The following is a 21,549-nucleotide window of genomic DNA, read 5'->3' as shown; positions in this document are numbered from 1 at the left end:
TGGACCGACCTCACTGAAATGTAATGATTTTTGAGGCTTTTCTAGTTGTTGTTGTTGGGGGCACATATCCATTCTGGCCTCTCTCAGGGAATATTTGTGTCAACACGGCGATTTTAGGCGAGGAGGGGGGTTGGTTGGCTGAGATGGATTTAACCTTTCCCTCCCTGGGGTGTCACCAGGGTGTTCCTGACTCACGGGGTGACTCCACAGCCTCTGCAGGGCAGTGTGGAGAGCCCTGCCTGCCCTCAGCCACACGCCCTCCACCCACCCTGCCCGTGGAGCTGCACCCAAGCTGAGCCCAACTCTTCTGGGGCTGGTTGGAGCTGCGCTGGGTTCAGGGGGCACTCGGACCCGTGCTTGGTGACATCCTGGCTGTGGAGCTGTCCTGGGAGCTGTCAGTGCCACCAGACCTGCCCTGCTCCTGCTGCCTGGATCCCGTGGGGCTCTGCTGCCTGTGGTGAGGTCCCTTCTGCCACCTGCCTTGCTGTGTCACCTTTGCCTTCCTGCTGCTCCCCTCTTGGACCCTGGCGTCAGCGCTGTGGATGTTTTCAGCCTCCTAAAACCCCAGAATGGTTTGGGTGGGAAGGGATCTCAAAGCCCACCCAGGTCCAACCATCCCACCATCCCAGGCTGCTCCAGCCCGTGTCCAGCCTGGCCTTGGACATTCCAGGGATGCAGGGGCAGCCCCAGCTGCTCTGGCAATTCCAGCCCAGCCAGGAATTCCCAATTCCCAAGATCCCATCCATCCCTGCCCTCTGGCAGTGGGAGCCATTCCCTGTGTCCTGTCCCTGCAGGCCTTGTCCCCAGTCCCTCTGCAGCTCTCCTGGAGCCCCTTTAGGGCCTGGAATGTGCTGGAAGCTCTCCCTGGATCCTTCTCCTCTCCAGGTGATCATTCCCAGCTCTCCCAGCCTGGCTCCAGAGCAGAGGGGCTCCAGCCCTGCAGCAGCTCCAGGGCCTCCTCTGGATTCACTCCAATTTCATGGATGCCCGTGGCTCAGAGCTGATCTCCAGACCCTTCAGGACCTCATGGTCATTGCTGGGGGCCCTGCAGCCCCTCCAGGGCATGAGGAGAGAGTCCAAGGTTTGGATTTAGATGCAGCTCCTGAAATGCCCTGGGTGGAGGCCCCAGAGGATGCTGATCAGGGCACTCAGGGCTTGTTGGGATACTTTGGATCCTGACATCAGGTTTGGCAGGGTTTCTTGGCAGCCCTGAAATCCATGTGGGATGTACTGTGAGTAATGAAACAAGCTCTAATTTTGCCCTAGATTAAATCCCTCCTTCCTGTTTTCAAAGAGTGAACCGTGGCAGGTCGTGTCGACAGTCAGCTGATTCTATTATGAAATATTGGAGTCTGGAAGCTACAGATGGGGTTTCACTTCCACCAGAGTTGCTGTAGTTCCAGAAGCAGGAAATTCCTGTGATGGTTCCTGTCCCTTGGGATAAATTTTTAATATTTGGTTTAAGTTGAGGAAGTGGAGATCTTTTTCCCCAGGGACTGGGTTTGGTTAAACCTTAGAGACCAGAGCATGTTCTCCTGGTGCCCCCAAGACACAGCAGTTATAAGATGACTCAATCCTACAGGCCAAAACAGGACTAATTCCTGCCTGGGGCTCCCTTTGTTCTCAAAAACAGGAGACAAAGGACTTGCCTGGGACTGTGAACACAACAGGACACCTGTGGAGGAGTGGGAGTGGAGGTGAGAGGAGACTCCTCAGGGAGGTGCTGACAAATGCTGAATGATACAATTGAGATCTTTATTAAAAGTTTCCTCTGGGAGTTCCTTTCCTCCTTCTCCGGAGGTGGACTGAGCAGCTGAACATCTGCCCTGTCTCTGCTCCCCGGGAACTCCAGGTGTGACAGCAGGCTCAGCTCCTGGCTGTCCCTCAGAAACTTTTTGATCTGGATAAACAAAAAGTTTATCCAGCAGCCCTGTGGGCCTACCTGCAGTTGTGGGACAGCCACAGCTGGGTGTTCCCATGGGAGATTATTCCCAAAGCTCAGGCAGGAGTGGAGTGCTATCCCACGTGGATAACAACTCCTCAAATACCCTTTGGAACAAGGAATGGACAACTCAAAATGCCCACAACCAAGAGTGGGCTGGCAGAGCTCCTGACCCCCAGTGAGAGCTGGGATGAGTTCAGTTTGTCCCTGTTTTCCTCTGCCCTGAAGAACAAGAAAGAACACACACATTTTTGTGGTCAGAGCTTTGGGACTGACTCCTCCCCCCCCTGCTTTGGATGTGTCTGTGGAAAATATTTTTTTGGAGGTGAAATCAGCCTGCTGGTTGCCTTGAAGGCTCTGATAAATATGAGAACTTGATCACATGGAGTGATAGGTTCTATCAGATGTGTTTGATCTGAAAAATAAAGCTCTGTATAAAATCCCCTTTGCCAGGCCCAGCTGAACTTGCAGCAAACATGAAGCTGATTTTGATCTTCAGTGCCCTCATCGGGGCTTCCCTGTGCCTGGAAACCTTCGTTGGGTGAGTTACACGTTTGTGGAAAACCTTTCATTTAGGGCTGGTATTCTCTTCTTGTTTTTCATCGCCTCAACTTCACAAAATCTGCTCGGGGCACACTTTTTTGGCTTTTGTGACTGATTGTTCTTGTTGCTTTGCTGCTCTGGCGTTTGAGGGAACCTTTCTTTACTTTCGTTTGGGTTTTCTAAGGAGAAGGGTCCAGCTGTGGAGCTGAAATCCCCAATTCCTGTTCATCCAAGGCTTGATTTTGGCTTGAGTTGAACCTCACTGCAAAAGCAGAGCTGAAAGACCAGAACCTGTCCTCAGATCAGAAGGTTCACTACTTCCCCTATTTCCCCCCAAGTTTCTTACTTCTCTTTCTTCCTCTTCTTTCCTCCTTTCTAAGCATTTAAAATCCTGGTTCCCAGTTATTAAAGGTCTGTCTTTATGTTGCATTGCAAAAATTATCCTGCAGGGTATTTCCTCACAGCCTCACTGACCATGGAAGAGTCTTAATAATCAAAGATTATAAAATCCTACTGGATAAATCCTGAGGTGCAGTAAGTGAGTACTAGATTCCAGTAAGTAAATCTGTGCATGAAGGCTTAAGGATTAAGAATAAAAAAATTAATATAAATAATGTCCCAAAACTCGGGGATTTGTAAAGCCAGGAGGGACTATTGTGATAATTTAATCCTGAACCGAGTTCTGGTGATTCCATTCCTCAGCAGCTTGTGGAGAATTCACAGCAAAATCCAATCCTGAGATAAAGCTTATGGAGAATCCAGTAATAAGTTATTAATGTGGAAAAGTGCCTTCCGAGCTGATTTAACTCCATTCAACAAAGAGATCTTATCCCTCTGCCGGCCGGGGAGAGGATCCTGGTGTAAACGTGCTGTAAACGAGTCCCGCAGGAAATAAAACACCCACATAGCTGAGCTCGCGTGCCGAGACCCTTCTTACCTCATTTCCATCGCAAAGGTTTCCAGCTGTGCTCCCAGCTGTTGGGTTTATCACTCCAGCCTCTGGAGCGAGGCGCTTCCAGAGGGTGATTCATCCCACCTGGAATGGTGCGAGCCACCCTCAGCAGTCTGACTGAACCGCAGGAAGGTGAAACAAATCCCACGTTTAGTGTTTGCTCGGCTCCCCAAACTCTGGGTCCTTCCCCAGCTCAGCTGGAATATTCTTTTCCTCACAAGTTGCTGCCAAGAAGTAACCGATGGATTCAGGATTGATCCTTGTGATTTAAAACTCAGCCACGTCGTCTGGTTTATGAGGAAGGTGCGGGTGCTTGGTTGAACTCTTGGGTGACACCAAATCAAGCGATTAAAGGAGCCATTAACACACAATTAACACTGAATTAACGATCCCAGGAACAAACCAGGACAGCCAGCCCCCTTCTGAGACTGCTTCTGAAAACACTGATTTATTGCAGGCACCAGGTGCTCCGAATCAAGACCAAAAATGAGCAGGAGGTCAAGCAGCTGCAGCTTTTGGAATCGCTGGAACACCTGGAGGTGGGTCACGGCCACGAGGCATTTTGGATTTGCATCTCATTCACAACAGGTCAGGGTGGGAATCTGCATCTCATTTGGAAGGTTCCCATCACCCTGGGGCAGCTGCCATAAATAATTTTACTCTCTCAACATTTTAAATTTGACCTGCAAGTTCGAGTAGGGGCCAGAACTGATAGGTTTTTTTTCCTACTGGGTTTACATCATATTTGAATTGTTAGATCTTAATCTCAGTGTTGAAAAACTTGTTTTTCCAGTGGGAATGGCAATGTTTTGTCTCTCAAGAGTTATGGAAGAAATTTATTAGCTGGTCTACACTGTACTGAAACAGGAAAACACAATGTAAAATGTCAGGTTATTACTGCTCTTATTTGCATTGGTGAGAATTTTTAACATTACTTTTTAAAATCACTGGCTTAAAAAAATATTATATGAATAATTTAGAAATTAAAATTTAGAAAAGTCCTACCAAAGAAGAGATAATAGGAGAAATGAAAACAATGGATTTCATGGATTACATAAGACTAGAATATGGAGTTTTTCTTGAAATTATTTCTAGTAAAAGGGAGAATAATAAAATAGTCATCAGAAACAATTAAGATTTCCTCGTTTGTGTGACCAAAGCCTAGAAGTCAGTGAAAAAACTGACTCAAGCCCTTGGTATTTTTTATTTTATTGAGTTTATCAGAAGAATAGATACAAGGTTGTGGTGAAGCCACAGAGAACAGAGCATTCCAGGGCTCCTCTCTGCAGGGGCCATTGGACTGGGGAGAAATCAGCATTTCTAAAACTCTGCAAGAGCTGTTTGCAGGATGCCTTCCCCAGACCAAATCCATTTTCCTTTCTCTCTCCAGCTGGATTTCTGGATCAACCCCTCTGCCCCTGCCCTCCCCGTGGATGTGAGAATTCCTGCTGTCAGTGTCCAGTCAGTGAAAGCCTTCTTGGAATCCCAGGGGATTGCATATTCCATCCTGATTGAAGACCTGCAGGTGGGCAATGCCACTGGCACTTATTTCTTACATCTTTTGGAAACACTGATTCACAATTTGGCCTGGCTCCCACTTTTCCATACTCTGTTTTCTGTGGGATCCTCCCGTTATTTTTGTAGGTTGTGGATTATTCCTAAAAGACAATCCACACCTGGATTGTAGGTGTTCTCTGAGTAGTGACATCAATAAACTCCACAGGGCTCTTCTGACAACCCCTGAGGAATTACACATGGACTTTTGATCCCAGACATTTGTTTAACACTGAAGTTACTGATCATTCAGTAAATTCTGCTGAGAGCAGTTATGGATAGAAATCACCCACTTGGGCACTAATCTGACATTTCCTCATGAGCAGCAATTCCCAAAGGGCACCTAAACCAGCATTAACTCACTGCCTTTTCATTTATTTATCTTTTAGCAAGTGAAGCAGACACTTCTCACCATTTGAATGTTATTTTAGGTTGTTCTGGATAAAGAAAAGCAAGACATGGCTGAGAGTGCCCTAAGGCACCGCAGCAGCACCTTCGACTTTGGTGCTTACCACACTCTGGATGATGTGAGTACCTCCGGGGAAGAGTATTCTGATTTTTTCTGGTCTTTTTGCATGCTGTCTTCATTTCACCATCCTATATTAGGATCTAAAATGTTCTTGCACCTTTTTCTGGCTCATGGGTTTGTGTTTTGCAGTATTAATTTTGTGCTCAGAACAATCAGCCAGTGCTGTCCCTGAGACAGTGTTGATCAAAATTCCATAAATTCTCCTGCAGGCTCTGTCAAACCCCATCCTTCTAAAGAAAGAGAAATAAAGGGATCTTGAAATTGGGAAATAGAGAACTAAAAGGAAATAAAGCTGTGGCTTCCTCATCCTTGGGAATGTCCAAGGCCAGGCTGGAGCAACCTGGGATAGTGGCAGGGGGGGTGGAATGGGATGGGCTTTCCAACCTGAATCAGCCCACGATTCTCTGGAAGGAATGATAGAGCACATAAATATGGTATTAATGTCCTCAAATATGATGTTAATGTCCTCATGGCCTTGCATTTCAGATTAATGCAGAACTGGACAATCTTGCATCCGAGTACAGCTTTGTGGAAAAGATCCAGATCGGGCAATCCTACGAAAAGCGGCCTCTGTACGTCCTGAAGGTACGACAGATATCACGGAATGCATCCATAGGGATGAATGACAGCACAGCCCAGAGCACCCCAGTCTATTATGGGATGTCCTCGACTGAGAGGTGTCAGAGTCTGAAATGCTGCTGTTTTGATTTCCCAGTTCAGCACCGGAGGCTCCAACCGCCCGGCCATCTGGCTCGACGCCGGCATCCATTCCCGCGAGTGGGTCACCCAGGCCAGCGCCCTGTGGATCGCCAACAAGGTTCCTGCAGCAGGGATTCATCTTGGGCCTGTCTTGGGAATGTTTCCTGCTGTTTTGGAGGATATCACCCCTCTGTGTGTTTAGTTAATTCACCTCCCAAAAGCAGCTGACTCCCTGAGGATGTGGTGGCTGCCTCGACCTGGAATTGGGAACCTCTGTCCTGTTAGAACAGCTGAGTTTAGGCAGACAAAATGCAGTGGGTCAGGTGAAATTGTTACACAAATAACCAAAGACTTTGAGATTGTATTGCTGCTTTGCTTTGCTCATCCAGAAAAATGCAGTGGGGTTGGTTTCCTTCCACAAAATGCCCAGACCTCCAGCTCTCTATAAATGAGGATTTAAATCCTGCTGGCAATGACTGAGCCACCAGAGAAGTCACAGGATCACAGAATAAGTGGATGGAAGGGACCCACCAGGATCACGGAGTCCAACTCCTGGCCCTGCACAGAACCATCCCCAAGAGCCATCCTGTGCCTGAGAGTGTTGTCCAAAAGCTCCTTGGGCTCTGTCAGTGCAGCACAGTTGAGAATTCCCAACCAGGCTCTTCCATCTCAGTCTTAGTGCCAGCCTTGGCCTGCTGTCTGGGACAGGGAGGAGAAAATTTTGTTATCCTCTGCCATTTTATTCTAAAGACCTCCTGTCTTCAGAGTAAAATAATAAAACAGATTCACTGCTCACTCCACATGTATAACAAGGAACAGTTATGTAGCAGATGATGGATGTTCCTTATTTTCCTGCCCCAAAATCCAGCCTTTCCTCTGCCCCAAACAATGAGGGAATGAACATCTGGGAAGGAATTACTCTGCTAAGCAGGGTGTGCTCTGTCTCTGCCTAGATTGCCTCTGACTATGGAACAGATGAGTCCATCACCTCCCTGCTGGACAAGATGGATCTTTTCCTGCTGCCAGTCGCCAACCCTGATGGATATGTGTACACTCACACCATGGTGGGTCAGCTCTCTGTCTGAGCTCAGTGAGATTCCTGGCTCTTCCAAGGAAATAATAAACACGAGGGAAGTGGGCTCACAAAGTCTTAATGCTGTGAGAGGAGTTACCAAAGAGTTGGGCAGACAAAGATCCTCATCATTTGTCTAACCCTTCCTAACCCCCTGTAAATACATTTGATTCTTGACCATTAGCCCATCTTGGCAGTCCAAAATACTCTTGGGATCATGTCTAGGATCAATCCCCCATGGATGGCAGCTCTTCCTGGGGAGCAGTTTTGGTGCCAGCACCGAGATTTGCTCCCTTTTGAGCATTTCTCTGTTGTAGAATCGCATGTGGAGGAAAACCCGCTCCAAGATTCCCGGCAGCATCTGCGTCGGAGTTGATCCCAACAGGAACTGGGATGCAGGTTTTGGAGGTAGGGATAAAGCTTCTGGATTCTGGATCCTGTTACACAGAACCAGCAGCTGCCTTTATAAAGGGGATTAATCACCCTAGAGCACAGGATGAGGCAGCATCATGGAATTACGGAATCATGGAATCACAGAATGGTTTGGGTTCAGAAGGACCCAAAATATTATTTAGTTCCACTCCCTGCCATGGGCAAAGCCACCTTCCACTATCCCAGGTTGTTTCCAGTCCCATCCAACCATAGAATACCCCCAGGAATGTGGATTCTTGGGCAACCTGTTCCGGGTTGCATAATCTCAAAGTACATCCCTTGAACATTCACACTCTGTTGCTGCTCTTTGAGCATTTATCAGCGTTTAAGGCCTTGCTTTGGCTGCAGCCCTGTCCTTAGGAAAGCCCAGCTTTGTGTGGGTCTGCCCTGACCTCCCAGGAATTCCACTCCTCACGGGTCTGTTCCCTCCTTGCACCACCAGGTCCTGGAGCCAGTGACAGCCCCTGCTCTGACTCCTACCACGGGCCCCATGCCAACTCCGAGGTGGAAGTGAAATCTGTTGTCGACTTCATCAAGAATCATGGAAACTTCAAGGCCTTCCTGACCCTCCACAGTTATTCCCAGCTCCTGATGTATCCCTATGGATACAAATGCACCAGGCCAGATGATTATGCCGAGCTGGTGAGACAACAGGACTTGGTTTTACCTTCCTCTCTTCTGTCCAGCTGCCTTTCTGTACTTTCCATACTCTTCCCTAATGACAGCACCACAGCTGGAATAATATCTCTGAGCCAATGTGGATCTCACAACCACAATTCCAATGGGAAAGATTCTGGAGGTCTCTTTTCTAACCCTGTGCTGGGAGGGCTTTGGAGTCAGAGCCAATTTCAGTCTGAGTTTGGATGAATTGTTTTGATATTTCTAAAGAAGAATTCCACAGCTTTTTCGAGCTCGTCCCAAAGTTTCCCTAATCTCATGGGGATTTTGTTTTGTCCTAATGCCTAAATGCAGTTCCCCTGTGGCAATTTATTGCCTTTTTCCCTCCTTCACAAAGAACCCAGCTCTGTTTTCCATCCAACCCCCATTACGTAGTTGAAGTGAACACAAAGTTGACCTTGGAGTATTGGAAGATCCCAACTGCCTTGGGAATTTCTGGTATCTCTTGAGCCTCTCCTTGACAAGGCAGTGAGATAAACAGTGGATGAACACTTACAGAACCTGCTGGAAGTTCATTCACCCGCAGTGGCCCCTCCCAGAAATGCTGTGGAAGCTGTGCTTGCTGTTGGTGTGAATCATCTCCAAAGCAGTTTGGAGATTTCTGGTGAAATCCTAATGTTTAATCTCAGGAAGTGTGGCTGCTTCTTTATTTTCCTTCATCTTCTCCCCTCCAGGAATCTCTGGGAAGAGCTGCTGCCAGTTCCATCCGCTCCCTCTATGGCACCACCTTTCAAGTGGGCACCATTTGCAAAACCATCTGTGAGTATTTGGCCACTCAGAGCTTTTAGGGGCTGTCCCAGGACACCAATCCCTGTCCTCCCCATAGGGTCTGTCCCTTGTGGAAGCCACAGTGCTCCTGTGCAGTGACACCACCGGTCACACATCGGACCTGAGCGTTCCCATCCAAACCTCATCCTTGTCCCCCAAAATACAAACAGCAGGACAACAGAGCTCCACCATTCCTCTGCTCCCCCATCTGGACCATCTCCCTTTCTGTTCCAGACCAAGCCAGTGGAGGCAGCATTGACTGGAGCTATGACAATGGGATCAAATATTCCTTTGCCTTCGAGCTGCGGGACACGGGGCGCTACGGCTTCCTGCTGCCCGCCAACCAGATCGTCCCCGCTGCCAGGGAGACCTGGCTGGGCCTGAAGAAAATCATGGAGCACGTGCGGGACAAGTCCTCCTGAGAGCTGGGCTGGGAGTCAGCTCTCTGCAGCACCAGCTCATAAATCCTCTGTGTGCTGTGATGGCTGTCACGATAGAAAGGGCTGAATAAACCCCTGTGCAATCCCTCCGTGGTGTTTGGCACGTGTCCTGTTCTTTATGCGTGACGCATCCTTGAGGAGATTTTGGGACACAATTCTCCCTGCCCACACATCCAGTGCCACCTCCTGCCATGGCAGGGACACCTCCCACTGTCCCAGGCTGCTCCAGCCCCAGTGTCCAGCCTAGCCTTGGATATTCCAGGGATGCAGGGGCAGCCCCAGCTGCTCTGGCAATTCCAGCCCAGCCAGGAATTCCCAATTCCCAAGATCCCATCCATCCCTGCCCTCTGGCAGTGGGAGCCATTCCCTGGGTCCTGTCCCTGCAGGCCTTGTCCCCAGTCCCTCTGCAGCTCTCCTGGAGCCCCTTTAGGGCCTGGAATGTGCTGGAAGCTCTCCCTGCATCCTTCTCCAGGCTGAAGGGGCTGGTGCAGAGGGCCTGGTGTTAACCAGCATAATCTAGGCTATGGAACTGATTAAAGGAATTTAATTTCCCTTAACAAGCCTCAGGACCCTGCCAGGCCCCTGACCACTGTCCTCAAATGTACACCCCCATCTATTTGGCTGCCCCTTTTCTCCCTCCCATGTGTTCCCAGTGGACATGGTTGGAGGGAAGATGGAGATGGGAGGACTCCTCCCCTCATCCTGCACCCAGGCCCTCGGGAGCCCCTCTTTCCATTTTCATCCTGCAAATTTCTTGGGGATTAAGAGCAAAGAGCTCAGGAGGCCCTGAAGGATCAGAGATTAGCTCTGGCTGCTGCTGCTGTGGTGATTATCGAGTCTAACAGGTTTATCTTGGTGTCTTGTGACCCCCCAGCAGCTGGTGAGTTACTCACCCTTGGGAGGCTGGCAGGAGAGCAAACAGCACTGATGTGTCCAATAAACCCTGCGGACTCAGGGCACGGAGCTGTTGGCAGGAAAATGGGAAAGCACAGCTGAGGGAGGTACCCCAGGGGGCTGGGTTTGGGTTAAAAGCAGCTGTTTTGGAAAGCAAACCCATGCTTGAGGCAGCCAGTGCTCCCCACATGTCTCTGTCCCCTATGCTCGTGGCCTTATCCAGTGGCACCTGCTTCCCAAACTGACCCAGCTTTCCAAAATCCCATCCTCTGCCCGGTGATTAAAAACCACTGATGGTGAATCCCAGGGACAGAGCACACAGCTGGCTCTTGGAGCTGGATGAGCTCTTGTCTCCAGAGCAGGAACTGCAGAGCTTGGGGAGCCTCACCTGGGAATGTGGAACTGTGACCTTGTCCTGGTGTGGAAGCTCATTCCAACCGTCCAGGGCTTGAGGCCCCCTGTCCCCTCCTCTTTAAGTGCCTGGTATTAGGAGAGCTCATCCCGGTCTGGAACCCTGATTCCAGAGAGATCTGGAGCCAGAGCAGTGGATGCCACCCAGAGGAACAGGAGAGTGTGTGCCATGGTGGGGCGAGGAGGGAGATGGGCTGGAGATGACACAGGTCTGGGGTGGGGGACCTAACAGAGACCTTCCCATCCCAAGGAAGGAGATTATTGAGGAAACAGCCAGGCTCTTCACCACAGAGAGTGATGGGAGAGAAAACAGCATCAGCTGGAACAAGGGAGAACCAGGAGGGATAGCAGGACATGCTTTTCACCAGGAGGAGAAGCAGCAGGACCTGGTGCCAGTGGGGCTGTGCAGCCTCCATCTGTGGAGGACTCCAAGATCCAACGAGGAGGGCCCTGGTGGGTCCCCAGAGCTGACCATGCTCCACCCAGGCATTGAACACAGACCTCCCGTGGTCCCTTCCCACCTCAACCACCCCATGATCCTGCCCCGAGGAAGATCCTGGAACCACCTCAGCAACAGCACCAGTTCTGCACTGCAAAGCCCCAACAGATCCCAGCACCTTCCCACAGCACCTCCTGCTCCTGGTGCAGCCAGAATCCCCTGGATTTAATGGAGAAAAACATGGTCAGAGGATGTCAGCTGTAACAACCTGCGCTGGGAGGTGCCTGCCAGCCTGGGAACACAGCCCAGGAACCTGGAGCATCCCTGACAAGCGCGGTGGGAGCTCAGGGGCAGTGTAGATAAGGCCCAACAAAGGCCCTGCTGTAACCTGCAGAACAAAGACGCTGCTTTAACTGGGGAACAAAGACACCTCTGACAAACTGACCTCCTGGGATAGCCCCAGTCAGTGACAGCTGCTCCAGAGCCACTGCTTACACTGAAAACATAAAAATAATTCATTTTCTACCCAAAAATGAGCCTTTCTGTCTGAGCGTTACCCCAGCTGAACGTCCTTGTGCACCTCTGAGCTCCACGACTTCCATCAGCTTTGAAGTGAGATTTCATCCACCATCAAGTGACCCCACTCCTGGGAATGGTTTGATGAATAATTTGAATAATATATTTTACATTTCATATATATATATACTAAATGTATCTATATCTATAATGTATGCATAAACTAATTAATCATAAATAAGTCTATGCTTAAATGCTTCCTTTTTCTGCAAGTAACTTTGTAGTAGCTTGTAATTACACATGCATTACTAATCATAATTAGGATTGACTTACTCATAGCAATGTGTAATGAAGAAATCCATGGAAACAAAGAGGTGTTTCCTTGTGGTTTTGGGGCTCCTGTGACCACGCCATCCCCACTGTCCCACGCCCGTGGGTTGGGAGCCGCCCGTGCCCACGGCAGCTCGGAGCTGGGAGCACGGACACTCATCCAAGGCCCACTCACCGAGGAAGACGTTATCAGATCCTCCCTAATTTGGCTGCTCTTGTGTTGACTTTGCCAAATAAAGCAAACATTTGGGCTCGCGGGAGCCCTTCCTGCCTGCTCTGTTTGTCGCTGCCGACGCCGACACGGGGACGGCGGATGCGGCCCTGGTGAGGAGCTCCGGGAGGGACCCCGACCACCGAGGGGGTTCTGTCTGTCCTCGGGGCTGTGCTCTGCTCCCACCCACCATGGAGACCCTCCTGGTCTTCCTCGCCCTCCTGGGGGTCACCAGCACCGAGCAGCTTTTCGTGGGGTGAGTCCTGCTGGGACAGAGGGTGGTGGGACACTACAGCTGGGATGGGGATCCAGCTGAGAGAGGCACATCCCCACCCACCGTCCTTCAGGGTCAACCAGAAGGGTGACATCCCAAAGGATGGAAATCCGACAGGGTTTTCTGCCAACTAGGAAAGATTTGGTTTCAGCCCAGGTTTGGAGGGAGGTTTGGAGCGTGCAGCAGGTTGAAATTAGGGAATGCTGAAGCCTGAGGGCATCGCTCCAAGCTTTGCAAGGCTGTGGAATCCCAGAGGATATGGGGAGCATTTGTATGGCTCAAAGACGATGGCTGTGGAGCCATCCAAGGACTGTCGGGAATAAAACCCAAGGATTGCTGGGAATAACAGCCAAGGATTTCTGGGAATAACACACCGTGGGAAAGAACAAGATGTGGCTGGAGAAGGAGCCCTGTGGAGGGAGGCCAGCACTTTTCCAGGATGAACATCCTGGTTGCAGCTCCTGGAGATAGGAACAGCACCAGTGCAGGAATGAGGCTGAGAAGGGGGCATGGAATGTAGCAGGGGGTCAGGACAACCCAAAACTCCCAAAGCTTCCAACCCATTTCCAGAAATGGACTGGCAATGAGAACTAATTTGTAGAGGAAGTGGGAATTCCATGTTCAGAGTAGGGAAAACCTATCCATAAAAAAGAACCCTCAGGATGCTGGACATCCCACCAGCTGGACTGACGCTGGAGCCAGAGCTGGTGATCTCATGACCCAGGGTATGGATGGAGCTGTGCCAGGGGGGGTTAGGTTGGATATCAGGAAAGGTTCCTGATCCAGAACGAGGATCACTGCACTGCCCAGGCTCCCCAGGGAATGGTCACATTCCCAAGGCTGCCAGAGATCCAAGAGTGTTTGGACAACACTCTCAAGAACAGGGTGGGATTGTTGGGGTGTCTGGGCAGAGCCTGGACTTGGATTTGATCCTTATGGGCCCCTTCCAGCTCAGGATATTCTGTGATGTGAACAACCCACCTTCCTCCCTGCTTTCCTTCCTCCTTGGACACGATGCCGTGGTTGAGGAATCCCTCCAGGATCCCATCACTCTCCTCCAGGCAGGGGGGTGGCCGGGAGGGATCCGAGCAGCCGCAAGCCAAGACTGGCCAGGGAACGTCAGGGCTGCTTCCTGATTCAGGAAAAAATCACAAGGATTTAATGCCTGCCTGAGTCCCCCAGGCACAGAATGGAAATTGCTATCACCTTGGGGAAGTGGTTAAACTGATAAATGGGAGTTAAGAGGATGAAAGGTATGAAAGGGGAAAGGTGAAGGAATTTTGTGCCATTTTGGGAGTGGCTTTAAGCACTGCCCAACAGGAGAGGTTGGAGGTAGAGGATTGATCTGAGATAAGAAAACCTCTCTCCCACAGAACATTTCCTCCTTTCCAGGGGTTGTGCCTGTCCTTGGGAAGCCCAGCCAGGCTGGACTGGGACCTCTGCTAGGGAATACATCCATAGACAGAGAACATATCCATGTGAGATATTGCCCAACATCTTGGGAGCTGATCAAACAAGGCTGGAGATCATCTCAGGCTCCCAGCACTTGCTCTTTCCCTGTCATGGCTGCTTTGAACCTGCATTGTTTTCTCTCAACACCAAATATTGATGCATTTTCCAACCCTCTGAGCCGGTGTGGAGCTTTCCCAGCCTCCCCCCAGGCCAGAGTCCCCTCTCTGTGACCCCTCTGCCTCCCTGCAGGGACCAGGTCCTGCGTGTCACAGCCAGGAACGAGGAGCACATCGTCCTGCTCAGGGTGCTGGGCGAGCAGGAGGAGCTGCAGGTGAGCTCTCAGGGGTCCTGAGCACCTCCCTGGTCACAGACCCTGGGGAATCCAGGGCTCCCTCCTCCTTTTGCCACCCAATCCAATTTTCCTCCCCATTTTTGAGATGTATAACTTAGAACCATATAAATATGAATTTAACCTGGGGCTCTTTGAGCTCAGAGCTCCTGTTTCGTGCGAACTGGGAACATTCCACAAGTACTTACTCAAACAACTTGGGCTGAAACACTTCTGTAAATCCCTATGCAGACATCCATCTGTGGCCCAAAAATTGTCCAAAAACCTTTTTAGATCCTTCATGGAAATTCCTGTGAGACCCCTGGAGGTGTTGGGGAGCTCAGTGGATGAGCACCAGCGAAGGATGGGGCCGAGTTCTCCCTTTCAGCTCAACTTCTTCTTCCCAGGTGGACTTTTGGCGTCACCCCAACAGCCCCAGCCACCCCGTGGACCTGCGGGTGCCCTTCCCCAGCCTCCAAGAAGTCAAAAAATTCCTGGATTCCCATAATTTTTCCTACAGCATCATGATCGAGGACGTGCAGGTAACAGCTATGATGGGAACAGGATGATCTCCTGCAGCTCAATCCTGAGAGAAAGTCCAAACAGTTGGAAATCAAGAAGAAAAATCTGGCTCCTTCCAACCTTTTTGATCTTGGGTTTTTTTTTGCCTCCTAACCAGGAACTATTGGATGAAGAAAAGGAAAGCATGAGGAGGTCTAGGAGGGTAAAGAGAAGCTCCAGGACATTCGATTTCGCCTCCTACCACACCATAGATGAGGTACCTTTCTCTGCAGAGCATTGGCTTTGTCCTGCTGGGGTCACATCCATGTGGTGAAGGTTGTGGTGAGTTCTTGTGACAGCGAGACCTCCCTGGGACATGTTTCTCCTCCTTGGTGGAGCTTTTAGCTGAGATGGGAGACTGGGAAACCTTCCACATCCAGCATGGCCACGCCTGGAATCTCTCACCCTGTGGAAGACATTTTCAGCTTCACTTTGGGGGTGCTTGGAGCCCAGTTTGGGACTGGTTGGGGCTCTGGTGGTGTTGGGGGGGGGTGGTTCTCAGAGCTTTTCCCCCCACCATTCATTCTACTTTTCCAAAAACCTCGTGATGTGCCTTTCCCTGCTCACACAGAGCCTCAGCCACCTCGTGTTCTCCAGGGAATCACGAGGTCTTCTCCAGGAGAGTCCCAGGTCTCCAGGGAAGCACCAGATCTTCCCCAGGGAAGCTCTGCTTGTGGCAGCCAGTGCTGGATACCCTCAAAAGCAAAAGGTGAGAACCAGGCTGAGCCTCGTGACCCAACAGCTCCTCCTTCCAGATCTACCAGTGGATGGACGTCCTGGTGGAGGATCATCCCAGCCTCGTCAGCAAGATCCAGATCGGGCAGAGCTACGAGAAGCGGCCCCTGTACGTGCTGAAGGTGGGTCCTGGGGCAGCCTCGTCCTGAAAATCCCCCTCAGGATGAGAAGTTGTGCCAAGGGAGGCTCAGGGTGGACAGCAGCAGGAATTTCCCCATGGAAAGGGGGTCAGGCCTTGGCAAGGGCTGCCCAGGGAGCTTTGGAGAGCCCATTCCTAGAGGTGTCCAAGGAATCCCTGGATGTGGCACTCAGGGCTCTGGGCTGGGGACAAGGTGGGGATGGGGCACAGGGTGGATTCCATGATTCTGGAGGGTTTTTCCCAACCTCAATAGTTGGAAAAATGGTGTGATTCTGCACAGTTCAGCACTGGGGGACCGAATCGTCCGGCCATCTGGCTGGACACCGGCATCCACTCACGGGAATGGATCACCCAAGCCACCGGTGTCTGGACGGCCAACAAGGTGACTTTGGGATCACCTGGGATGTGGGACCCCAGTTCTTACCCTGCATCCGTCCCACCCCTTGTGTCCGAGGGGCACCAGGGCAGCTCCTGCACCTCTCCATGCACAGATCGCCAAGGAATACGGGCAGGACCCCTCTGTCACGGCCATCCTGGACAGCATGGACATTTTTCTGGAGATTGTCACCAACCCTGACGGCTTTGCCTTCACCCACAGCTCTGTGAGTGTGGGGACATCGTGGGGGGATGTTCCAGCGCTGTTCCCAACCATGGCTGTCTGTGGTTTTTGGGTGGGGAGGGATGTTCCTCCCCACGTGGGACGGTGAGTGGAGATCCCTGGAGATGCTTGGCAGGGGTTGGGGTTCACATCCCCGTTCCAGTCTCCTCTCCGTGCGCTCCTAGAACCGCCTGTGGCGCAAGACCAGGTCCATCAACGCTGGATCCCGCTGCGTCGGAGTGGATCCCAACCGAAATTGGGATGCTGGGTTTGGAGGTGAGACCTCGGCCACCAGGTCCCCACGCCGGGCATTGTTTGTGCCTCAAAACATCAAAACTTTCTGCTAGAGCAGAGAAACCCAGGGATGGAAACCCTTCCTGAGGGATCTTCTCTGGATCTCCTCCTCCCCCTGCTCCAGGTGCTGGCTCCAGCAGCAATCCCTGCTCCGAGACCTATCATGGCCCTCACGCCCACTCCGAGAGGGAAGTGAGAGCCATCGTGGATTTCATCCGCACCCACGGGAACGTGAAATCCGTCATCTCCATCCACAGCTACTCCCAGATGCTGCTCTTCCCCTACGGATACAGGAGGGCGCCCACACCCGACCACCAGGAAATGGTGAGATGGCCCCAAAACGTGGGGCTGTGACTACCTGGCAAAGTCAGGCAGAGCACGTCAGGAGCTTCCCTGCTCCTCTCGTTAGATGCAACCCAAATATTGAACCCCTGCACCTGGGTCCTGGAGGAGGTCCTGTGAGATGGACCTCAAACCTCAAAAATTAAGGGTTTTTGGGAAAACCTACAGCAGAAGGTTTGGGGAATGATGGGCTCTAAATCCCCCAGATCCCACCACTTTTGGTGGTTCCTTTGCAGAATGAACTGGCCAAGAAGGCCGTGAGTGACTTGGCTGCTGTGTTCGGGACAAAATACACCTATGGCAGCATCGCCAACACCATCTGTGAGTATCCCTCCCTCATCCCGCAGCAAATCCCTCGGGAATGGGCTCCCATCTGGGCTCTTCTCCCTGCAGACATGGCAGGAGGCACCACCATCGACTGGGCCTACGACAACGGGGTGAAATATTCCTTCACCTTGGAGCTGAGGGACTCGGGGCGCTACGGATTCCTCCTGCCCAGCTCCCAGATCATCCCCACTGCCACCGAGACGTGGCCGGCGCTCCTGGACATCATGGTCCACGTCCTGAAGCATCCATACTGACCCCAAAATCTCCCACGGCATTCCCTCCTCTCAATAAATCCTCATGGACATTCAGTGGTTTCAGACACCCTCATTTTTTTCCATGCTAAACTCCTAAAAAAGGGTGGAAAAGGACTCCTAGCCCTGCAGGTGTTGATTTTCCCCTCATGACTTTGGCTCAAAGTCCCCATCCTTTGGAGCCAACAGCCTGCATGGGAGGAGATGGGGTTTTTTGGGCGAGCAACCCCAAATTTGTGGGTTTTTGAGCAGATTTGCTTCATCATCCCTTCCCAGGGGGCTACAAGGAGGGACGTGGGGTACCCTAAGGGTATTTGCTGTTTATTTTTGGCTACTGGGACAACTGTCACCTGCTCTGACTTCTGTCCTGGGCCAAGCTTTACACCACTTTCCTCAGCCAAATTTTAAACCAGTTTCCCGTGCACTGTGACTCAGGGATCCAGCTCACCAAGCCCCAAGTGAAAATCTGCGTTTTGCGCATTCTCAACCCAAATTGACTCTTTCCCTCCCCTCAGCCAGCGCTGGAGGCTGTGGGATTTTGGCACCTCCCGGTCTCACCTTGCTGGCAGCTGACTCACCAGGGCCCCAGCAGGTTCATGGGGACAGGTTTGGCCAGGACTGGGAGCGCCTGGATGGGGACAGCAGGGCCTGACCTTGGCTGGTGGCAGCCAGAGCCTTCCCAGGGCCCTGGGAAAAGGGACGGCTGGAGGGGCCGGGCTAGGGCCGCCATCCCATGGGATTTAAGAGGCCCCAGGGCGCTGTTGGGATGTGAAACCAGCTCTCCCCGCTGACCATGAGGCTCCCCGTGCTCTTGGCTGCCCTGGTGGCAGTGGCCACCTGCACTGAGACCTTCGTTGGGTAAGGGGGCCGGGATGGGGACGGTGGCACCTGGTGGGGCAGAAGGAGTTGGTTCAGCCCTGAGGGAGCACAGGGAAAAGGCTCAGGGGAAATCCCCAGAATGGGGGGATGGATGGGTGGGGTTAGGTCAGACTAATGGGGCCGGAGCTCGTCCCACACCCCCCAGCACCCCCTGACCCCACAGGCACCAGGTGCTGCGCGTCGTGCCCCAGAGCCATGAGGAGCTGCAGAAGGTGCAGGAGCTGCAGGACCTGGAGCATCTGCAGGTACTGGGTGTGGAGGTGGATTTTGGGGACACCCCCCAGCCCACAGCCTTTGTTTTACACCCCTCAAGCAAAGCAAGGATGGGGTTGGATGTGGGATTATGGGAACCAAGCGGTGAAAAGCAAGACAGGCTGGTGCTGGGGGGTGCATCCCAAGGCAGGATCTCACCCCTTATCTCCAATTTTTCCCCGTCCAGCTGGATTTCTGGCTGGCTCCCCGCAGGCTCGGACTTCCCGTGGACATCCGCGTGCCCTTCCCCAGCCTGCAGGCGGTCAAAGCCCACCTGAAGGCCGCTGGGGTCTCCTATTCCATCATGATCGAGGATGTGCAGGTCAGCGGTGCTGCAGGGGAGGCGGGGGAGAGCTGGGATCCCATCAGTGGGAATGAGGCTCATCCCACCCTTGTCCCACAGGCCCTGCTGGATGAGGAGCAGATGGAGATGCTCCGCAGCAGCCGCCAGCTGCCGCTCGACACCAGCACCTTCAACTATGACACCTACCACACCCTAGATGAGGTGGGAAAGCACAAGATTGGGGCATTTTGGGGGGAAAAGTTTGCTCTTGGGCAGGGGGTGAGCTGGGAGTGACCCCCACATGTCTCGTTCCCAGATCTACAATTTCATGGACATGCTGGTGGCCGAGAACCCCAACCTGGTGAGCAAGCTGGAGATTGGCCGCTCGACCGAGAACCGTCCCCTCTACGTGCTCAAGGTGAGGATTTGGGGATGGTGATCCAGAGGGGAAAGTGGCGACCGGGACAAAGCCAACCCGCCCTCTCTGCTCTCCCAGTTCAGCACAGGGGGCACAAACCGCCCGGCCATCTGGATCGACACCGGGATCCACTCCCGCGAGTGGGTGACACAGGCCAGCGGCGTCTGGTTTGCCAAGAAGGTACTGACACATCCCAAAAGGGCCACCCGGTCCTCAGGAGCTGTGGGATCCAGGTGGGTGTCCCACAGGGAGAACAGGGAGCCTCAAACCTCCATCCTCTCTAGATTGTCCAGGATCACGCGAATAACGAAGGTGTGGCCTCCGTCCTGGAGACGATGGACATCTTCCTGGAGATTGTCACCAACCCAGATGGCTTTGCCTACACCCACACCACGGTACCCGCCCCGGATTTCCTCTCCCTGGTTCCTACAGCTGCTCTGGATGGGGCTGGGGAGCAGGATTTGGGGTGTTGCATATCCCTGAGAGGGCAAAGCCTCCTCACCCATGTTTCCATGGGATGGGGACCACCACGAGCTGTGGAGCTCCAGCCCTGGGCACCAGCTGAGGTGGCTCTGCCCTTCCAGAACCGCATGTGGCGCAAGACCAGGTCCAGGCACTCGGGTGCCATCTGTGTCGGAGTGGACCCCAACCGCAACTGGGACGCAGGTTTTGGAGGTCAGAGCTGTCCCCTTTCATCTGTGGAGCATTTCCACTCTCCAGCTGGAGGCTCCAAAGCTGTTTCTGGCTCAAAGATCCATTGATGTCCCCTGGGGAAGAGGTGGGATTTGCTCTCCGTGGCAGAGCCGAGGGTTTGGGCTCCACCAGGGCTTTGAGGGCTTTGATGTCCCCCAGTGACAAATGAAAGTCACCATACAAATCTCTAGGAGGAGCCCCAGGAGCATTCCTTAATCACCACCAAGGAGCTGAGGGGTGGGAATACCTCTTGGGCTTGGAAGCCCCCAGATTCCCACTGTGTTCTCACCATCCTCTTCTCGGCAGATGCCGGAGCCAGCGGAAACTCCTGCTCGGAGACGTACCACGGACCCTACCCCAACTCGGAGCCCGAGGTGAAATCCATCGTGGACTTTGTGAAGAGCCACGGCAACATCAAGGCTTTCGTCTCCATCCACAGCTATTCCCAGCTCCTGCTCTACCCCTATGGCTACACCGAGACCCCGGCACCAAACGAGCAGGAACTGGTGAGGCCCATGTGCTTCGAGAGGCTGGGATGGGGTTGAGCTCTTCTGCTGCTCCAAGGAGGAGCCACCTCTGCCCTGCATCCATTGGGAAACTGGGAGGAGCTTTGTTGCACCCAGAAAAAAGCTGTATCCCACAGGTTTTTGCTTTCTTTGGCTCATCTTTCCCCCTTCCCTGTATTCCCAGCACATGATTTCTGCCAAGGCCGTGGCAGCTCTGTCCTCCCTGTACGGCACCCAGTACGAGTACGGCAGCATCATCACCACCATCTGTAAGTGCTGGGGCAGCCCCAAAATCCCCAAATCCCAAAACCATCCCTCACACCGGCCAAATATCCCATGGGATTCCTGTACAAAGCGATCGAGGCTCCGAATCCCCCCCCGTTTTTTCCTCCCTCAGACAGAGCGAGTGGATCGACCGTCGACTGGACCTACAACCAGGGGATTAAATATTCCTTCACCTTCGAGCTGCGGGACACGGGGCGCTACGGATTCCTGCTGCCCGCCAGACAGATCGTTCCCACCGCCGAGGAGACCTGGCTGGCTCTGAAGGTCATCATGGAGCACGCCCGGGACAACATCTACTGAGCTGGGATCAGGGCTGGAGCAGCTGGAGAGAGGGAAGAAGGCAATCAGTAAATAAATGGGAAGAAGAATGAGAAAAGCTTGTGGTTGTTTTTCCTTTTTCCCAAATTGGGTGGAAAAGCCCTTTCGGAGCTGGAGTTGGTGCCAGCACAAACAGGGAGTGCTGGGCCAGTGGCCTGGAAAAGGAATTGATTGAAAGGGCATGAAAATAGCAGGAACAAAAAG

At 52.4% G+C, this 21,549-nt stretch overlaps 3 protein-coding genes across 3 annotated transcripts; all 3 read left to right on the top strand.

The window, feature by feature from the left end:
• The first annotated feature begins 1,633 nt into the window (after positions 1-1,633).
• LOC128808143 (carboxypeptidase A2-like) lies at positions 1,634-9,698 on the top strand. The gene is made up of 12 exons (XM_053978986.1): positions 1,634-1,697; positions 2,396-2,483; positions 3,895-3,976; positions 4,828-4,962; positions 5,423-5,518; positions 6,007-6,105; positions 6,236-6,337; positions 7,173-7,283; positions 7,609-7,699; positions 8,166-8,365; positions 9,076-9,160; positions 9,404-9,698. The coding sequence occupies exons 2-12, from the start codon at positions 2,419-2,421 to the stop codon at positions 9,589-9,591; spliced, it is 1,254 nt and encodes a 417-aa protein (XP_053834961.1). The 5' UTR covers positions 1,634-1,697; positions 2,396-2,418; the 3' UTR covers positions 9,592-9,698.
• Positions 9,699-12,601: 2,903 nt separating this feature from the next.
• On the top strand, positions 12,602-17,714 carry LOC128808144 (carboxypeptidase A1-like). The gene is made up of 11 exons (XM_053978987.1): positions 12,602-12,666; positions 14,386-14,467; positions 14,872-15,006; positions 15,144-15,242; positions 15,781-15,882; positions 16,180-16,281; positions 16,391-16,501; positions 16,683-16,773; positions 16,916-17,115; positions 17,370-17,454; positions 17,527-17,714. Exons 1-11 carry the CDS (start codon positions 12,602-12,604, stop codon positions 17,712-17,714), a joined length of 1,260 nt encoding a protein of 419 aa, XP_053834962.1.
• A 790-nt stretch (positions 17,715-18,504) lies between these two features.
• Positions 18,505-21,361, top strand: LOC128808146 (carboxypeptidase A1-like). Its single transcript, XM_053978990.1, has 11 exons — positions 18,505-18,569; positions 18,754-18,835; positions 19,030-19,164; positions 19,246-19,347; positions 19,442-19,543; positions 19,622-19,723; positions 19,828-19,938; positions 20,128-20,227; positions 20,552-20,742; positions 20,927-21,011; positions 21,140-21,361. The coding sequence occupies exons 1-11, from the start codon at positions 18,505-18,507 to the stop codon at positions 21,325-21,327; spliced, it is 1,263 nt and encodes a 420-aa protein (XP_053834965.1). The 3' UTR covers positions 21,328-21,361.
• The last annotated feature ends 188 nt before the right edge of the window (positions 21,362-21,549 follow it).

Source organism: Vidua macroura, chromosome 5, assembly GCF_024509145.1.
Source record: "Vidua macroura isolate BioBank_ID:100142 chromosome 5, ASM2450914v1, whole genome shotgun sequence".
In the NCBI taxonomy this organism is placed as follows: domain Eukaryota; kingdom Metazoa; phylum Chordata; class Aves; order Passeriformes; family Viduidae; genus Vidua; species Vidua macroura.
This window is presented reverse-complemented; position numbering and strand designations above follow the sequence as displayed.